This window comes from Xiphophorus couchianus, chromosome 22 (assembly GCF_001444195.1).
Source record: "Xiphophorus couchianus chromosome 22, X_couchianus-1.0, whole genome shotgun sequence".
NCBI classification, from domain to species: Eukaryota; Metazoa; Chordata; class Actinopteri; order Cyprinodontiformes; family Poeciliidae; genus Xiphophorus; species Xiphophorus couchianus.
Window position 1 is genome coordinate 25,228,786 of NC_040249.1, and position 20,579 is coordinate 25,249,364.

At 47.1% G+C, this 20,579-nt stretch overlaps 1 protein-coding gene across 3 annotated transcripts in view; it reads right to left on the reverse strand.

Annotated features, from left to right (window-relative positions):
* The window catches only part of LOC114138004 (spectrin beta chain, non-erythrocytic 1), an 82,262-nt gene that overhangs the window by 39,762 nt on the left and 21,921 nt on the right, over positions 1-20,579 (reverse strand). The window contains exon 2 of one of the 3 annotated variants that reach the window (XM_028006952.1): positions 19,432-19,699. In XM_028006952.1, coding sequence (XP_027862753.1) covers positions 19,432-19,579 — 148 coding nt within the window. In that variant the 5' untranslated portion in view covers positions 19,580-19,699. Of the gene's footprint in view, positions 1-10,169; positions 10,964-19,431; positions 19,700-20,579 lie in introns of those variants that run through there. The other 2 variants (XM_028006951.1, XM_028006953.1) reach the window with 2 other exon arrangements.

Sequence of the window (20,579 nt, forward strand, 5' to 3'; positions counted from 1 at the left end):
CCTGGGAACGCCTCGGGATTCCCCCGGAAGAGCTGGAAGAAGTGGCCGGGGAGAGGGAAGTCTGGGCCTCCCTTCTGAAGCTGCTACCCCCGCGACCCGACCTCGGATAAGCGGAGGAAGATGGATGGATGGATGGATGGATGGATGGATGGTGATACGGATCAAAATGATTCAGAAAACATCAATGTTGGTCTTGAAAACCATTCCTCTCTGAAATAATCCTGATTATTATCAGTGAACTGCACACAGATTATTCATTTAACCATATTTTCAAGTTCCACGCCGGCAAAATAAAAGTACTCATCCTGATGCTCACATTAACTGACATTCACTGCGACAACAATAAATCAAATTCTAATGAGAATTTTTCATGGTAAATTATAAAATACACAATAAATACCAACTGCTAAAGAGATGCAGAAATAACTAAAATATAGTTGAGGATTGGTCAGAGTTATTAAACAACCATCATCAGAGAGGAAGAAAAGACTGAAAGAAAACCTAAAAGATCATTTAGTGAGACATCAGCTCCATGTTTACCAGCGAAACATTTTGACACATTATGAGAGAAACGGTCTGGAAGCTGCAGCCGTTAGAAAACCAGAGATCAGAGAAAATAACTGGAGAAAAAACTTCAGCTGGTGGTCCAGATCGACCCGCTGCTTCAGAACCAGGCGGTCAATCAGTTCCACTTCCAACACTTTTAACCTTCAACAGATTCAGATACTTTCTGCTAATGGTTTTTAATAACTTCATGATACAGAAATTATTATTAAACTTCTGCAGTCAGCAGAAACAGTCAGTTCTGACTGAATCAGTCAGCAAATAATATTTACTGATGACACAAACAGCCATAAACTCCCTGTGGAAACAGTTATTAGTTATTAACAAACTGTTTATAGATGAAAACATTTCTATAAACTATTTATTGGCCGTCTATAAGGGAGCCTGATTTAAAGTGATACAGTTATAATTAAATAAAACTCATAAAATCATGAAAACATTTTAGTTAAGTGGAATAAATAAAAACCATAATTAATGGGGGAAAAAGCAGAACTGTATTATGTTTTCATAAAACTGAAACAAATTAATTTATAGATATAATATCCTTTCTTTTTAAATCAATTTATTTGCCTTTTGAACTGATGTGAAACTAATGTTTTTCTCCACACCAGCAGTTTACATCAGCTGCTCCTGGCGGCTACGCTACGCTAGCCCACAAAATGGCCGACAGCTGGAGTCAGGTGGTTATTCAATAATAATTGGATACATCTTATGAAAATTGTATTTTCTTTATTACCTAATCTATGTATTAATAATCACAATACTTTGGTTAATTTAGTATGAAAAACTAAAACTGGAACCAATAGTTAATATTTCACTAATAGTAACTAATAAAAACTAGCAAACTAAAACCCAGAACAGTCAGGACCCTGGGTCAGCACCAGAACCATGAACCCAAACCGAGCAGCCAACTGGGTTGACCTTCCAGGGAACAGTGGGGCCCATCAGTGGGGCCCATCAGTGGAGTGGATTCCTCCTCGGCAACAGAGAGGAAAACACATTTATTAGATGTTATCTGCAGCTCAACCCTCAGCTTATCTGTATCTTCATGCTCCAGCTCCGTTTCTGCACAGATGATTCTGTTCCCACTGTGTGAGTGGGCGTGTGTGTGTGTGTGTGTGTGTGTGTGTGTGCGCGTGTGTGTGTGTGTGTGTGTGTGTGCGTGTGTGTGGGGGTGTGTGTGTTTTCGTGTGTGTGTGCGTGTGTGTGTGTGTGTGTGTGTGTGTGTTTTCGTGTGTGTGTGTGTGTGTGTGTGTGTGTATGCGTGTGTGTGTTTCCCCTTCCTGTGCTGAGAAAGAAACAGATGCCTGTCCCAGCAGGAAACCATGTTTACATTCACTCAGAAATACAGAAAGCTGCTCAGATCCGCCATGTTTGGAGACGTTTTCCTGAGGAGATGAGGTTAGAGTTATCGTATCGTATCGTATCGCATCGCATCGTATCGTTACAATATTCTCATCACAATAAGAATTTTAGTTCATCATTGGCTCAGTAAATTTGAATTTATAATGTTCAATAAAAGACAGAAGTCATTTTCATTTTGGGTCATATCAGGATCACAAACGTCCTTAAAGGGCCAGCTCTGATAAAACCCATAAATTGTAAAGGCGACCTTTGACCTTTTATTCACAGATTTCTCTCCAAGCTAATTTTTATTTTTACGCAGCAAAACCTTAAAATGCTGTTGCACAAGTTACTCAACACGTTGCTAGGCAACCACAAAGAACTCAACACGTTGCTAGGCAACCAAAGAGTGAGTGAGCTGAGGCTACACAGCTGGCTAAGCTAGCAGTGAGAGGTTGAGCGGATAAAGCTTTTCCTCTGCCTATATCTCCCAGAATGCTGTGCAGTTCTGGGTCAGAGTTCAGTGAGTTATTGAACATATTATCTATTGATACTGATCAGGTGTCGTGTGTGATATATATAGTTATTGATTTATTGCCCAGCCCTGTTTGATAAAGTAAAATCAAACAGCTGTAAAACAGAAAGTTTTATTTTCTTCAGGCCTTCAGTCTGACACGTTTCCAGTAAATAAAGAAATCTGTTTCATATGAGGAATGGCTTTAAGGTCAGTGTTTATGGTGCTGTGATTGCTGCATGCAGTCACAGTAATAAAAACTTGTATATCTTAATTTAATCGTTATCAGAATATTTCCACACAGGGTGATAAAACTGTCAGTCGCATCAGGATGATTCAGGGTTCGACTGCAGCAGAACCCGAACCCAGCAGGTCCAGCTTCCTGTTCTGGAGTTCTGCTGAGTCCAATGGAGGGATCGATCAGCAACACACACACACACACACACACACACACACAGAGCTGACCTTAACCTGAGCCGGGCAGCAGAGTGGGCGGGGCCCAGCGAGGACAACGGAGCCGGATCATGTGAGGAACGCCGGCGCTCCGGTCACGGAGTGAAAGTTTCTCCCATAAATGAGTCGGTAACAATCCCAGGAATCAGGATGGAGACATGAGGAATTCATACCACAGATTACACAGTTACCCTCTGACACGACCGGAGCCGGGCCCGACTGGGTCAGAACTGAGGCCGAACCTCAGCTGACCACAGCCGCCCGACAGGAAGCAGCAGAACAGGATGGACAGGAGGACCGCTGGAAATTAAACAATGCAGAACCAGTCTCCAGTAACAATTTCTGGAAACCAACAGAACCAGAACCCATCCATCAGGGTTCTGAACAGAACCTCAGGTAGAGGTCAGCCAATCAGATCGCTCCATCTATCAACGAGCTGATGCAGATTCAGCCTGACAGACGAAGTTCAGGGCAGAAAAACTCGCCTGGCAGCAGCAGGAGGCTCAGCGTTCACCGAGACCCAGCATGAAAGATGACTCTACGACTGGGTGTGTGTGTGTGAGTAGGGGTGTGTGTGTGTGTGTGTGTGTTTTGGGGGATTTCCTGGAGTAAAGGTTGTGGTTCTACTTTTTCTGCATCAGTAACAGTGAAGCTGCAGTTTGAGTCGACATGTGGAGGCAAGAAAACGAGCTGGAACTGATCCGACTGAGAGAAACAAACTGGACTGGAACTGGTATACAACTGGACTAGACGGGATAAAACCTGAACTGGACCCGGACTCTGTTCTGGTCTTCTTTAATATGAATATAAGATAAATGCTCAGCAGGCCTTTCCTGCTCCTTCTCAACTGATGAATGTCTATAAACCTGCAGACTTCACTGCTGCTGCCTGACTGACTTTAACGATTCATTAAAATGTTTAACACAACAAGCGACTAGAGAAACTAGAAAAAGAAGAAAAATAATTGTGAGAAATTGTTTGTAAATATGACATTATTGGGTTATTCAGGCTGCCATAAGAGAAAAAGATTTATCGTAACGCCGTCGTGTAAAGGTTCAGATTTTTCTGGATGGGAACCAGAAACGGTTGCAGCATGATGAAGGTGAGGAGGAGGAGGAGGAGGAGGAGGAGGAGGAGGAGGAGGAGGAGGAGGAGGAGGAGGAGGAGGAAGAGGAGGAGGAGGAGGAGGAGGAAGAGGAACATCTGGTTCCACTGAGGCAGAGAGACAGAGCGGCCTGTGTCTGAGCCGATCACATGACGTTAGCCTGACGGTCATGTGACCCAATCAAAACATTCAGCATTCCTGTTGTCCCACTGAGGCAGCGGGAAGTCTGCACTGGGAAACAGAACCTGGATGATCAGGGAGGAGAGGTCCATCAGAACCTCAGTCAGAACCAGAGTTCTGATTCTACACGTCCAGGAGTCAGAGACAACCAGCCAATCACAGCCCTCCACACTGAGCCTGCCAGCCAATCAGAGGGCCTGTAGCAGCAGCAGAGTCTGGGTGAATGGGCCGAGCCTCTGGTCTGTTCACATGCTGGGCCCACATGGACCAGAACCAGCTGCCAGTAACCGGTCCGTGGAGCGGGCTTAGAAATCAGAACCGGGTCAGGAGAGGAGACTGGACCTCGACTCAGCAGCTGTGGTTCTCTTAGCTGTTGGAACCGGTTCTGGCTGGGTTTAAAGGGCCAGTGTCGTGTTTTCCAGGCACATAGAGCAGTTTTATAAATGAATCAAGTGAATCTCTTGACTTCAGTTATTATAAAAATGCCATAAATATCAATTATAACTTTTTAATTATAACTTTGTAATTTAGCACCTAAAAATTGGGCCTCTGTCTCTTTAAGAACATCTTATCATGGCTCCTCTATTAACCCTTTAATGTTTCCACCACCAGCAGCTCCTATAATTAGCTCAGCAGTTCCAGCAGATGTTTGCTAATTGCTGCTGGCTAGTCTGAAGGAGCTGCACCTCGAAGGCGGAGCTAGATCCATCCAGGCGTTTTTTACAGCGGAATGGTTGCCATGGAGACTAAAAACCTTCCCAAACATTCATGGACGAATCAAAGCAACACTCCGGGACTGTTTGAGAAAAACGATGGAAAGATCCCAAAGGTTTTATACAGCACTGGCCCTTTAAAGGCACAGGGGTCAAAGTTCATCCAGAACAACCAGAACATCATCAGGCTGGATGGGTCGGCCCAGTTCTGATAGGACCTGGGCCCATCCCACGCAGTTAGCTTCGCTCCCACGAAGATGATCTCACCTGGTCCAATAAAGCAGAGCCACACAGGCGGACTTTGGACCCGGATAAGAACCGGGCCAGAGCGGTCCAAAGTCTTGAGGTCCAGTTTTATGGAGAGTTCAGGATAACAAAGTTCTGGAGAAATTAAACGACAACCCCTCACTTTCCTCCTCCAAGCAGCAAAACCGGGTCTGTTGGACTGCTCTGGTTCTGGTTCTGGAGCGGGTCATTACAGATAACAGAGCACATTCCTTCAGAACCACACATCGGACCGACACACCTCCACTGGAACAACACACACCCTGTTTACCCAGGGAGGGCCAGGAGGTGATGGACCGGGTCACTGCAGTCAGAACAGAACCAGATTAACAAAACCAGGCTGACATCAGAGAACTTAAACTTGTTTCCAGTAACAAGAACCAGAGGTTTTTCCCAGTAAACCCAGTAGAAATGTGCTGTGGCATATTTGTTCAGAGGAGGTCTCACTCTGATCTTTATTTCCTGCTTCAGGAGGTTTTCAGGTGAACCAATGCAAAGTTCCAAGCCTGAACCAGAAAGACCAAACCCAACCATCTGCATCAGCTGAGGAAGAGGAGGAACTGCTGCAGTCATGAGGAAAACGAATCCAACTGGGTCAGAACCGGTTCTGGAACCAGCAGCAGATTATCTTCAGCTCTCAGTTCATCATGGAACTGGACTCATCTGAGCTCAGTGCCATCAAAGAGGCTTTTCATGCAGCAAATCACTCACACACCCCCCACACACACACACACACTCAAACACACACACACCCCACACACACCCCCCCCCACACACACACACACCCCACACACACACACTCACACACACACACTCACACACCCCACACACACACACTCACACACACACACCCCACACACACTCACACTCACACACACCGCATTTCCTACTCAAACTTAAACATCTTCTCAGCCAACATTAAGCCGATTCTGCAGCTTTGGAACTGGTACCGCTCCGGTACCACCTTCATCACCTCATCATCCTCAGGAATCACTCCTGGGATCAGATGGGACAGATTCCCAGAGGTTCTGGACGGTTCTGGATGGAGCGACTGCCTCAACGACCCACTGAGGTTCAGACAGGAAGCTGCTTCCCGTCCCGTCGGAACCAGAACCCGGACAGCAGAGCAGCAGTGGTACCACTGGGTGGTTACAGTGTGCTTCGGGTCCATTCAGGTCCGGTTCTGTTCTCTCTGCTGCCGTTAATATTTCAGCAGAGAATCCGACTCCAGAAACCCGGCCGGGCTTTGTGTGAACCCGATCGGGACGCGGTAGCTTTTAATCCCACTAAGAGGACGGGTGGAGGGACGGGGACCGGAGGGGACGGGGGGGTGGCGGGACAGCACGTGGGGGGGGGCAGACGGTCTGCGGAGCCTCATGAAACATTGACGAAGACGACGAGACGCTGAAGCTCTCAGAGGAACAAAGACCAGGAGGGAGGGGCTGATCTGCTGCCCCCCCCCCTCCATGGGTTGGGGGAGGGGAGGGGGGCTGAGGAAACACACAGGAGGCTGCTGATTGGCTGGATCAGGACAGAGCAGCAGGAGGAAGAGGAGGAGCAGAGTGAGGAAGATGATGTTTTAACCCTTCAGTTTCAAACAAAAACAAACTAGAACTTCAAAATAAAAGCCACCCTTTTATTTTAAAAGTTTATAATCGTCCTTATTCATGTGATCATCAATAATTCATGTTTATTGTCTGCAGGAGCAGGTTTAATATTTTATGTCTTTTATTCTCTGCTCTGTTGTTGAGCAGCGCCGTGTCAAACTTCTGCTTTTAAACATCTTTAGCAATAAATCCATGTGGAACCTGCAGTGGGGGTTTCTGGGTAACGTAGTCCCTATGGAGTGTGACTGACTCATTAACCTGCTCAGTTCTCTACTGGTTTCTGTTGAATCAGAGGAAATTCTGCCGTCCTGGTCGGTTCTGACCGGCTGAGCAGAACCAGAACCGTCTCCCCCGGGTCGGGTCAGCAGCTCAGCCAATCACAGCCCTGCCTCTCTCACCACTTTATGTCTGACGGCCGATCGATGCTCTTCATTAGAGGAAGTTCTTACAGAGCAATAAGCAGCGCCTGCTGCTGCGCCATCAGCCTGCTGGGAATTCAGCCGGCAACCTCTGGGCTCATGGGCAGGGGAGAGTTTATGAGCTGCAGCTGGGGAGATGCAGCTGGACTGCAGCAGCTTCAGAAATCGGTTCAGGAATCGGTTCAGGAATCAGTTCAGGAACCGGTTCAGGAATCGGGTCAGGAATCCTTCAGCTTTTATCCGTTTACAGCCAGACGACGAGCAGGACGTCCCACACATCCAAAACTTCCTGAATTTCAGCTAAAACCTGCTGGAACTGGCTCAGTTTATCAGAAAAACTCAGTTTTCCTCCTGTTCCTGAACGCACCACATGTTTTATACTAGAAAATAAAATGTTTCCAGGCCTGTTAGTTTCAGAAAAGAAATGCTCTAAATGTACCATTTACAGTTTTACAGAATCAAAACTGTAAACATAGAAACACGCAGCTAATCTGAATCAATGCATCATCATCATCATCATCATCATCGTCTCCATTCTGGTTCTGACCCGTTTCCAGCACTGTAACTTTATTACCAACTTTTTAACAAATATTTTGGCCGATTAATTATTGAAATATCTCTGATCTCATGTTTTGTAAAAATAGATATTTTCTGATAAAAGCTTCCAGCTCCGTCTGGCTCTGGTCCAGAAGGTCCGTTTTGAGCCTCTGGTTGGTTCTGAAGGTCAGATCGATCAGAACCGCTGATTCCTCCGTCTAAATGTGGCCTGATGGGAAGTTCACAGCTCAAAGTGTCTCATTTCTAGTAAAACCTTCCAGACGGTTTTAGCTCCACAGCAAACAGCCGGGTCAGCGCTGGGCTCAGCCAGCAGAACCTCCCAGAACTTATTTATGTGTTGCTGGTTCTGCAGATGTGATGAGGTTCTGACAGAACCAGAACCGGTGATGAACCGGGTCAGAGGTTTGTCTGTCTCTGGCTCCATGAAGCTACAGCGACTTTATTCACTGAAGGAACCAAAGTTCTGCTGAATTCACCAACAGCAGAAACGGTTCCACTTGGACCAGAACCAGGACCCACTAAACCCAGGAATAAGTTCAGACTGGACCCGACGGAGGCAGAACGGTTCTGTTCTCCTTCCAGAACCATAACTCTGTTCAGGGCTTTCAGCTCCAAACATCCAAACTGTGTTTCTCCTCCTAAATGTTCTGGTTCTGAAGGTCCAGTCAGGATTGGTGCCAAAACCACTGAAATATTATTCACAAACTGACTCAACCAGAACCAGAACACAACCTGTCGACCCGACCCGGTTCAGCTGCTACTTTACCAAGAAACTACATCAAACGACAGTGAGCCGCATCTCTGCAAAAACATTTAGCGTGTGAACATAGAGGACATCCAACATCATCCAACATCATCCATCATCATCCAACATCATCCATCATCATCCAACCAACATCCAACCAACATCCATCATCATCCAACATCATCCATCATCATCCATCATCATCCAACCAACATCCAACCAACATCCATCATCATCCAACATCATCCATCATCATCCAACCAACATCCAACCAACATCCATCATCATCCATCATCATCCAACATCATCCATCATCATCCAACATCATCCATCAACATCCATCATCATCCAACCAACATCCAACCAACATCCATCATCATCCAACATCATCCATCATCATCCATCATCATCCAACCAACATCCAACCAACATCCATCATCATCCAACATCATCCATCAACATCCAACATCATCCAACCAACATCCATCATCATCCAACATCATCCAACCATCATCCATCATCATCCAACCATCATCCAACATCATCCATCATCATCCAACCAACATTCAACATCATCCAACCAACATCATCCAACCATCATTCAACATCATCCAACCAACATCCGTCCATCATCCAACCAACATTCGTCCATCATCATCATCCAACATCATCCATCATCATCCAACCATCATCCAACATCATCCAACCAACATCCGTCCATCATCCAACCAACATCATCCAACCATCATCCATTATCATCCAACATCATCCATCATCATCCAACCAACATCCAACCATCATCCAACATCATCCATCATCATCCGACCAACATCCAACCAATATCCAACATCATCCATCATCATCCAACCAATATCCAACCAACATCCATCATCATCCAACCAACATCATCCAACATCATCCATCATCATCCATCATCATCCAACATCATCCAACATCATCCATCATCATCCGACCAACATCCAACCAATATCCAACATCATCCAACCAACATCCGTCCATCATCCAACCATCCATCTGGTCAGCAGGTTTAATGTTCTTTTGTCTCTTTTCTCTAATTAACTGATTAAATCGGCTGCTAATTATTCCAATAATCGATTAATGGTGATTAATCGATTGAGTCCTGGTTCACATGTCAGTGGAGCATCAGGCCTGTCGGCCTTCATCAGGAGGAAGACTCCAACAGGACCCGGAGGTTAAAGGTCACCCAGAGAGATGGTCATAATATTTATCTCTAATAACCTCCAGGATTCTCTGATATCAGTTTAAACCTGATTTCCAACCTGCAGATCCTGAACCGGATCGGAAACCAGATCAGAAACCGGATTGATTCCCAGACGCACCAGAAACGGTCCGGACCAAACGCGACAGCAGAGAAAAGTTCTGGTTTTGCTGCAGAACCCGACATGTTTCCTCTCTGAGGTTCACCAAACCGGAGGAGGAAGAGGAAGAGCCCCAGCTGCCCTTCAGCAAGGCAGCTCCTGGTTTTATTAGAGCCACAGTGTGACGAAGAGGAGGAGGAGGAAGGGCGCGGTGGTTCACGCTGATAACGCTACAGCTGCTGACTCTCTCACACACACACACACACACACACACACACACCCACACACACAGAACCCAGAGTTACAGCCTGATGAACCTCCAGAACCTCCAGAACCTCCTACCTTGCAGCTGCTTGAACCGTCCCTCCAGCTGGTTGTAGTTGAAGCCGGGGCTCGGGCTGGCGGCCCCTCTGCTGGGGCTGGGGGCCCGGCCCGACCCGCCCGGTACCGGGGACGGGGTCCGGAGCCCGGCGTAGTCCAGAGGAGGGGCCAGGGGAGAGAGGGGGGACAGCGGGGCGCTCTCCAGCTCCATCACACCGGACCGGACCGGACCAGGCCCAGAACCAGGCAGCAGCCGCTACAAGAGAAAGTTCTGGTCCGATTCAGGAGAATCGGGTCAGAGGAATGCAGCAGCAACTCCAGAGAAAAGGTTCTGGTCTGGTTCAGGTTTCCACTGGATCAGAACCGGTCCAGAGGTAGCAGTCACTCCAAGGAAAAAGTTTTGGTCCGGTTCAGGAGAAACGGGTGAGAACCGGGTCAGAAGCGGCCAGCAGTCACTCCAGGGACAAAGTTCTGATCTGGCCCAGGTGAAGGTCCAGTTCGGGTTTCCTCCGGGTCAGAACCGGTCCAGATGAGAACCGCTCTCCTCCTCAGAGGGACTGAGCTGCACAGAGGGCGAGCGAGGGACTCTCTCTCTCCCTCCCTCTCTCTCTACCCCCCTGGGGGCGAGGCAGGAAGCGCTAACTCAGCACGGCTGCCACGGCAACAGCACGCCTGGCTCTGCCTCCATCCCTCCAGCCGTCAGAACCAAACCTTCCCCCGAACTCGGACCGGCAGCCCTGCGGCGCTCCGGCTGAGGAAGAGGAGGACGAAGAGCGTGAGGAAGAGGAGGAAGAGCGCTGCAGCAGAGCGTTAGCGTGGGTCTGAGCAGACGCTGCTGAAAACACCTTCAGACCCAGCCAGAGGGGGAGGGGCCACACGCTCAGCCGGCCAATCACAACCCTCAGCTGCTGCATGATGTCATACCCTCATTAGCATAAGGGGCGAGGCCAAATAGACTGGATCTGATCTGAATCTCAGATATTTATCAGAGTGAATCAGAAATCTCAACTTTTACTTTCCATTTCAGGGGAAAGTTTATTTAAAGGAAAATTACAACAAATTGGAAACTTGAAGAAGAATAAAAGACTGTCACCATAACTCATTTTACTGGACGATAAACTGTCCCAGAAATCACTGCAATAACTAGAACCTTTTATTTTGAGTCCATTTTGAGGTACAACACACACAAGTATCCAAACCAAAACACAACCAAAAACAACAAATAAAATGGAAATGAAGAAAATACGACCAAAGCAGATCATGATTAGCTTTTCAGTAAATCACATCAAACTCACTGTTGGTTCTGTCAGCACGGATCTGGATCTGGAGGAATTTCACCAGAACTGTTCTGATCTGTTTCCACATCGTCTAGACAATGCAGACATTTAGAAACCAGCAGCAGAACCTCCAGAACCTCCAGGTTCTGGTATAGATTCTTCCAGTTCCACATCAAACATCCACTTGTTAGCTGTTAGCTTCATATTAGCTTCACGAAGCTAACAGCTAACAAGCTGGATCCAGATGTTCAGCAGAAGCTGATCTGACAGGCAGAACGTTCTGGACCGACCCGGTAGGACCTGGTTCCGGTTCTCCTTTCTGGTTTGATGTGTTGCAGTGACAGAAACCCAAACGGAGCCAGAGAATCAGAAACGGACTGGTCCGGATCCTAAATGTTGGTCCAGAACCATCAGAGAGCAGAAGAGCTGCTGGACCGGACCATCAGCAGGGAAACCAGGTCGGTTCTGATCAACATCCTGAGAACACCACGACGCTAATATTAGCAGCTGCTGTGGAGATGAGCTTCCTGTCTGGGTCTGACATCACTTCCTGTTTCGTCTGGTTCTCTGTCCAACACACACACACACGGATGAAGAGGGAATAGGAAGCCGGTCTGGAGCTCTTGGAGCGCCGCTTCCTGTTACTGAGCAGACAAACAGGCGGAGGTCAAAGGTCACGCCGTTCAGACAATAGCTGGAACAAAACTTCATGTTGACCTAAACAAACAGAGGGGTCAGAGGTCACCGTGACTCCAAGCCACACCTCTGGATTCAACAGAATGACCTTTGACCTCCTGTGGATCATCCACCTGAAGACGGGCTGAGCTCACCTGGAGAACAGGAACGCTGTTAGCACAACGCCAGGGAAGGGTCAAAGGTCATCATCAGATGAAAACACCTCAGAGTCCCAGCAAATTCAACCCAACAAAACCCAAAGGTTCTGGTTCTGGATACAGGCCTCAGCTAGCAGGTCAAAGGTCACAATACTGAGCCAACATGGCTGCCAGGAAGAGTTACTTTACTGATCCTAAAGGGAAATTAAATGAGCTGAAGGAGGAAGGGTTCTCTCTCTAGGAACAAGATGGCGGCTGGACTGAACCCTGTGATGTCACAGCAGTGGGCGGGGCTTCTCTGGAGCCGGGCTCGGTGGTCTGGTTGTGTGTGAAACCACAATGGGCCAGGCTGGGCCATCATGCTAGCAGAGCAGCTTCAGGATGGAGCAGACCTCTGGCCACACACCAGCACGGTGGTGGCAGGATGGTGATGTGGGCATTTATATGATAGCTTATCATTATCATCAGAGTTCTTTTCATGGTTCCATTTTCATTTATTATTGACACAATAAAACTGTTGGGCTTGTTAGTTTCACCATCTTCCTCTGCTGTTGGTTCAGTTTAGGTTCAGGTAAATTTACAGTATGATTAAAGCTCAGGGGTATTTAGTGACACTTCTTTATATGAATCGAGTTCTGAAGAAGTGGAAATGTTTCTGAAGATCAGCATTTGTGTTTGTGGAGCTCTGATTGCTGTGTCATGCAGTCACATCCATAAAGAACAAGTAATAAATAGTTTTTATCTCTTTTATTGTTATTTTAATATCACAACGACCCTCCTAACGCAGACTGACGGATGGACCAACACCAGGCCAACCCACACCAAATCATTTCATTCATTTATTGGCTCTAAACTTCTAATCTGGAATAAATTAAAGTTCATGTGGTCCATCCAACTTCCTGTCCGACAGCAGGAACTTCCTGTTCATCAGGAAGGAACTTCCTGTCTGACTATCAATCCGCCTACAGGTCAGGAATGAAGTGATGATCTTTGACTGCAGCTCTGAGTCTGCAGAGAAGAAGAAGAAACCATCCAGATGTTTCCATCTAGGAGCAGTCTGACCCCCCCGCCCCTGATGGGGAGGTCAGAGGTCAGGCAGCAGCAAACAGACGGCAGATGGAGCAGACATTCTGAGAGGGCTCTGTTCTGCTGCAGTCATCTGCTCTCCTCGTGGCACGGCCCCTCAGGGCGCCGCCGCCATCGAACCAAGCGCCCCTCTTTAGAGCGCCCGGGTCGGGTCGGGTCGGGTCGGGCCGTCCAGAACCGCTGCACCCTGAGGCCGGTTCTGCTAAACCCGGCGACGCCCTCACCGGTCAAACATCCGCCAGCCGCTCGCTGAATTTCACACAGAGACGCCACCTTGGCCTGCGCAGCGTTCAGGGCATTCCAGGGAGGTCACGACCCCCAGAACCAGGAGGGGAGACCAGGGTCCACCGGGTTCAACCGGTCCACAGGGTCCCCCTCCCACACCACTGGAAACATGTCCCACTTTAATTCAGCTGCTGCTGTTCTTATTATCAGACTTTATTTACCCAAAGACAGCAGAACCGGGTCAGAACCGGGTTAGGGTTCTGCTGCTTTATCTTCCCCTTATCGGGAAGGACTTAAGGTTGAACCGGATACTGAAGTGTAGAAAAGGGAAAGCAGAGTTTATCTAATCTCATGTTGTAACGTCCATCTGGGCTGATAAGAGCGTTCCTGACTGGGAGGAAGAAAAACTGGGAGAACTGGAGATAACTTTACTTGTAATAATACACTTATATTTGTGGGAACTACAAGAAAAACAAGTAACTGTAACTTTAGTAGTAAATAATTAGAATCATGTATTATTCTTGGTTTCTTTTCAGAAAAACATCTGTAATAACTCACATTAAGATTATAATAAGAATAATTAATAAGTTATGGTTATAAAATCATAAATGAAGCTAAAGAAAATAGATGTGATATAAATGTGATTTTGACATTAAACTTGAAATGGTGTAAAAAGGTGTAACTGCAATTAAACATCACTGATATGTTGGAGGTAGAGAGTAGGTGAAAGGTTGTGCAGGCAAGGGACACAGGAGGTTGAGCAACCCTGAGACATTGGCACAGACATCAGGAAATGTCTGTAAGACAGTGATGGATATGAGATCATCTGTCTAAGCAGACAGCCAATGAAAACGCACCAAAAGGGTGGATAAACCCTATAAAAGGTGGGTGCAAAAGAGGAACCTTTTGTTGGATCCTCCGGGCAGCTTCGAGCCAAGATCGAGATGGACAAAGAACTCTGCAGCTGAAGAAGAGCCGGGGCCACGGAGCCGGAGACTGTCCTGCACATGGAGACCAACCCGTCTGGCCCACAATCTGTGGCTTCGAATCGCACTTCTCTCATCGGCTGGGTTCAGACCCCAAAGACAAAGATGAAGACAAAGACAAGGAAGAAGAACTGGTGCCTTTTTTCCTGCCAGCACCAAGTCCTGTGTGACCTCAGCATCCATGCGGAGAAGAAGCTCATCGGACCTGCGGAGATCCTGGCCTTCGCCGATCAACATCTTCCTCCTGCTGCCACACCTTCTTCATCATCAAGCCAGGTCTGGGGTTCGAAACGCCAAACTCCGTCCGTCTCTCTCAAAGGTTCCCTTTTTTAGTTCTCAGTGTCAGCAGTAGGGAAAGATAGACTAGATGATTGATTTTACTTATTTGATTATTTCTGCTACTGAATTAAGCTGTACTGACCCTTGCAAAAATGCCTTACTAATAAAATATTTAGCATAAAGAAAATCTAAAAGATGTTGTGGACATTCAGTTAATGAGTCACCTTAAAGTTCTTTGATGGTTGTAAAATAGCTGTGATGTTTGATTCTGGAGAGGAAGAGGTGGAAAATGTTTTTAGGTTGCTGGTAGCCCATATTTAAAACCTCATCCTTGGGACTCGACCGAGTCACTAAAACCTACCTGGTTCAATAACAAATGCAAGTTGTAAAATAGAGAACGAGCGACCGTTAACAGGTGTGCTCTGTGAAACTAGTTGGCTGTAGGCTGCTCAGTCTGGCTAATTCACAGGGGGAAGAAGGGTGGGACACCTGGATGTAGGCCGTCAGATAACCAGGCGAATCGTTTCTCGAAACCAGCTTAAACAGAGTTTACTTCAGTTCTGGACAGGGTAAATCCCAGCAGATTTAGGAAACTCAACGGACCCGTTAGACGGAGAGCTGGTAGCACATCTCCCCTCTCAGAAGAGGAAGTACGAGAGTGAGAGAGTAGAGACAGAAAGGAGGAGGGGGGTGTTGCGCAACAACAAAGTCCAGGAAAACTGGGAAAAACTGGGAGAACTGGAGATAAAAGTCCAGGAAAACTGGGAAAAACTGGGAGAACTGGAGATAAAAGTCCAGGAAAACTGGGAAAAACTGGGAGAACTGGAGATAACAGTCCAGGAAAACTGGAAAACTGAGCAGTAAAGAATGTTGACCTGCAGCTTTCACTTCACCAACCAGGAAGAAAAACATTCCCAGCATTCCAACCTGTGGTATTCCAAACAGGAAGTGACACACAGTCCTCTCTGTGGGGAACCGGACCGGTTCTGGTTCTAATTATGGATCCACTGAGTGTCTCTTCAATAAACCAGACAGATTCTGATCCCTGAACATCTGATCCAAATGGATCCACACAGTCATTCCTGATCAGAACAGGGTAAATCGGACCTGGTTCTGATGGTAAACCAGAACCGGGTTTAGTTCAGTTTATTTATGTGGAACTGCTTCAGAACTGAACCGTCTGAACGAGACAAACGGATCCAGTTCAGTTCTGATCCGACTCCAAATCATTCCCGTTCAGTCCTGTTCTGGACAGTTAAACTCAGATTATGATGCTAATCCCAGCAGATTATATCAGGCTGAGGAACAAGAAGAAAGCTGCAGCAGAAGCAGAGCCGGTTCATCTGCAGTTTTGATGTAATGACCTTTGACCTGCCTCGTTGCTGAAACACAATAAACTGATGAACAGGAAACAGCTGAAGGTCATCCAGTGACCTTCTGATGGACAGAGAGTCTGTCAGAACCGAGCCATCGGGTCCGGATGAGAACCAGACCCGATGTATGCTGGATTATTTCCCAGCATGCATCTCACCCTGACGGTCTGAACTCAGAGCTGAAGCCGCTTCTCCTCCCACTCTGAGTGGAAGTCGATCAGGCTGCGTCTCCATGGTAACCAGTGGTGTAGTGTTGCTCAGGCTATCATATGGACCACACACACACACACACACACACACACACACACCATCAGCTTTCAGGCTAATAAAAGGTCTGAATGGCTGCATCGGGTCCAGAGATGTTCTGATTGGTCCAAACTGTCAGTTAAAGGGACAGTCAGACATTTTCTACATGATGATTAAACGTTTTCCTCTCCTGATGTTTAGATGTTTAGGTCAGAAACATCTAAAGAGAAACTTCTCAACAGCTGAAGAAACTCCGAGAGGGAAATAAAATGTTTACTGCGACAATCTGTCAACATCAGGATTTCTGTTAGATTCATAAACACGCAGACCTTCATGTTTCTGGTTTTGTTGGACTCTGTAGTTGCAGCAGTTGCTCTGTAACATCTACTGATCTCTGTTGTGAGCAGTGTGGCTCTGCTGGGATTCACAGAGTCCTGCTGATGAATCCCAGTCTGGACTGGTGAACGATGAGCCGATACAGAGATTAACGAAACGAGGAGCGATCCAAAATTGGGTCTCTGTCTCTTTAAGAAGGAGACAGAGAGTGGGGACGATGCTCACCTGAGCCGTTGTGCTCAGCAGAGTGGTTGCCATGGAGACTAAAGGATTTCTCAATAATTCGATGAGGGGATAGAATCGTAACATGATCTAAAGCTAAGAGAAGCAGGTTTTTCATGTTACTGTCCCTTTAAGACTCTGGGTTCTGCTGCAGCGCCAAGGCAGGAAGGATGCCGGTTCAACTCCAGGAGGAGGCGGAGCTTCAGGCTGGATCAGGTCCAAGGAAACCAGGAGCAACAACAGTGTCTGGATTCTGAAAGGACCCATTGTTCCAGCTGATCGGACCCGTTTCAAGAACCAGGTGTTACCGAAACAGAAACCAGCCGCTCAGCTCATGGACCAGGGTTCTGACCGAACCAGGGTTCTGATCGGACCAGGGTTCTGACCGGACCAGAGGGACACCCACTGACTGGCTGGTTCCCAACAGACCGGACCGGTCCTCAGGTCCAATCAGAGCTTCCAGCAGAACATTCTCCAGCTAATCAGTTTAGGAAGCAGAAAGATGATTTAATGAGAGCTGAGCGCCGGGCCCCGGGCCCCGCCCTGCCCCCCCTGTAAACAGGCTGCTGCATATTTAACACGACAGGACGCTGAATTATTTAGAGCACACACACACAGTCACACACTGATACACACACACAGTCACACACTGATACACACACACACAGTCACACACTGATACACACACACACAGTCACACACTGATACACACACACACAGTCACACACTGATATACACACACAGTCACACACTGATACACACGTAGTCACACACTGATACACACACACAGTCACACACTGATACACACACACACAGTCACACACTGATACACACACACAGTCACACACTCAGAGGAAGCATGTGAGCTACCAGCGGCGGCGGCGGCGGCCGACCCGTGATCCGCATCAGACTGATGAAGAGGAGTTATTGTTGCTGTTTGGACACGAGGAAGATGGAGCAGCAAAAAGACTGAAAACACAACCTGAGATAATCTGGATTATAATCTGGATTATTCCTGACAACCACTAATAAAATAATCCCAGATAAACGTTCAGGTCGACCAGCAGGGATCAACTGGAGGAACCAGACATGAAGTTATTATTCACTGGTTAATAAATAATAATTACATAAAAACCTGAACAGAAAACTCAGATTCATGATGTTTATGGGAATATTTTGTATAACTGTGGATAATCTGAGGATAATCTGAGGATGTTGGTTCTCCTGCAGCTCACTAGCGCCCCCTACTGGACTGCGCTGTGTGACTCCTGCAGAGCTGATGAAGCTGCTCTCAGGTTAAATCTGTTCTGGATTCAGAGCTTCAGCTTGAGGAGCAGAAAGCTTGTTAAACTCAGAACCACTACTGTTCAGAACCACCACCGTGCTGCAGCTGGGAACTGAGAGAAATCAGGAAACCAGCCACAGAAACCAAGATTAACTCCAGCTTTACCTCAATAACAAGTTAAAGAGCTTCTGCTGAGGAGATGCATCTCAGTTCTGTGACATCATGTGACCCAAACAGCTCCAGAACCTTCCTGTTACCGGGAAGAACCAGCAGGTTCCTTTAATGAGTCTAATTTCACTCAGGTTTGGTTTAATCTGCTGAACATTTGGATAAATATGTTTATCTCCAATCTGATCCTGATCTTCCAGAAAAACTTTAACCACCATAAAAAACCTTCCTGTTCCCAGTTTCATGCCTCATGTAAGCCTGGGGTTCCCAAAGTGGGGGTCAGGGACCCCCAGGGGGCACGAGACACCAAGCAGAGGGTCCAATGATGATTTCAGAATCATCATGATCCCTGAGCTTTATGGAGAGCTTAAATATGAAAACACTTAATGAATAACCTTATCATGTAAAATGAAGTTAATTAATGTCTCATTAAATATTAAACTATAGCTCTTAAATTATTAAATAAAAAGTCCAACAAATTCATAAAAACTGTAATTTAAATCTATATTCATGTATTTATTAAATAAATAGAGAATTAAGTAAATAAATTCATGTGAGTCACCAGGTTACCAATAACTGTTCAGCTCTCTGGTCCTGTTTTCTGGCAAAGGGTGCAAAGTTTGAGAACCTCTCCTCTAGAGGGCGCTGAGCATGTAAATGAGTAGAAACCTGACTAGAAATCAACCAGAAGAAGAAGAACTGCCAGCAGGATAACTAGAGATGAAGGAAGGCTGAGGATTAAATCCTTTTCTCCTCCAGCAGATGAAGCTGGAGGCTCTCAGGACCCAGAGTTACCTCAGGTTACCTGGGTAAGTTAACCTGACCAGCTGGTTAACCTGACCAGCAGGTGAACCTGACCAGCTCAGGACGGAAACAGCAGAATCGGAGGGGAGAATTTAAAGAGACAGGACTCAGAATATTCTCATCCCAGTCTAACCAGCAGCCCCAGTATAACCAGCAATCCTACCTGCCAGCGCCTTGATGCGTGAGCGCTCAAAGAGGCGGGCCGAGCTGTTCTCGTTGTCCCAGTCATCGGCGTCCCAGCGGTTGTTGACGCCGTCGCTGTACTGCTGCTGGATCTCCATGTGTTCGAACTCCGCCGCCACCGACGTCATGATGACCTCGCCGTGACTCCGCCCCCGCCCGCTGCTCCGCCCACCTGTTACCTGCTGTGGGTTTCAGCGGGACCCTCTGAGAGCGGCTCTGATTGGCCGGCCGGGACGACTGCAGGAAACCTGCAGAGACAGAGAGACGGTCAGTGAAGCACGGGGGAGGAGGAGGAGTGATGTTGCGGGATCCGTACTGACCACCATCAGACACAACCAACTGGGTCATCAGAATCCAGCAGCACAACAGAACTGATGGAAATGTGTAGAGATGGCCTAGTCAAAGCCCAGACCTCTAACTGAAACACTGACAAACTGAGGTGGGAGAGCTGAGCAGGAACCTCAGTGAGCTGATTTGGACCAGAACCACAGAACCAGGAGCTGCTGGATCATGGAGTGTACTTAGTTTACTGATGGGTGACTTAGTTTACTGATGGGTGACTTAGTTTACTGATGGGTGTACTTAGTTTAATGCAGCAGCCTCCCAGGTCAACATATGGTGATTTTTCTACACCTGGTTCCCAGTCATGTGACTGCAGCTCTGCTCTGTGATTGGCTGCAGCCTGACTCTAACCTACAAACGGCTCTTCCTGGGCGCTGAGGGAGCGCTGCCCCCTGCTGGTGAAACCAGGTCACTGCAGGACATCAGAGCAGCAGGATGAAAGCTGGTAGTGCAGAGATGCAGTTTGTGCTGTTGCTAGGCAACATTCAATCTTATTTATAAACTGTAAAGCGTCCTGGTTGGTAAACAGAGCCAGAGTTCCTCTGTGAGGAAAGAGACAGAAGTACAAAAAGAAAGACAGAATGATGTAAAGAAAGAAAGAACTAAAAAAGAAAAATGTACAGAAAAAGAAACGTTCGTTATTTTTTCCTCTTTATTCAGCTCCAGTTGATCAGATTCAGTTTTTCAGTTTAAATTTTCTTTGCGACGTTTGAGTCATCAGACTCTTCATCGACCTGAGCTGCACCTGAGGCCCCGCCCACTGATCCTCAAACCGTCCAATCAGAG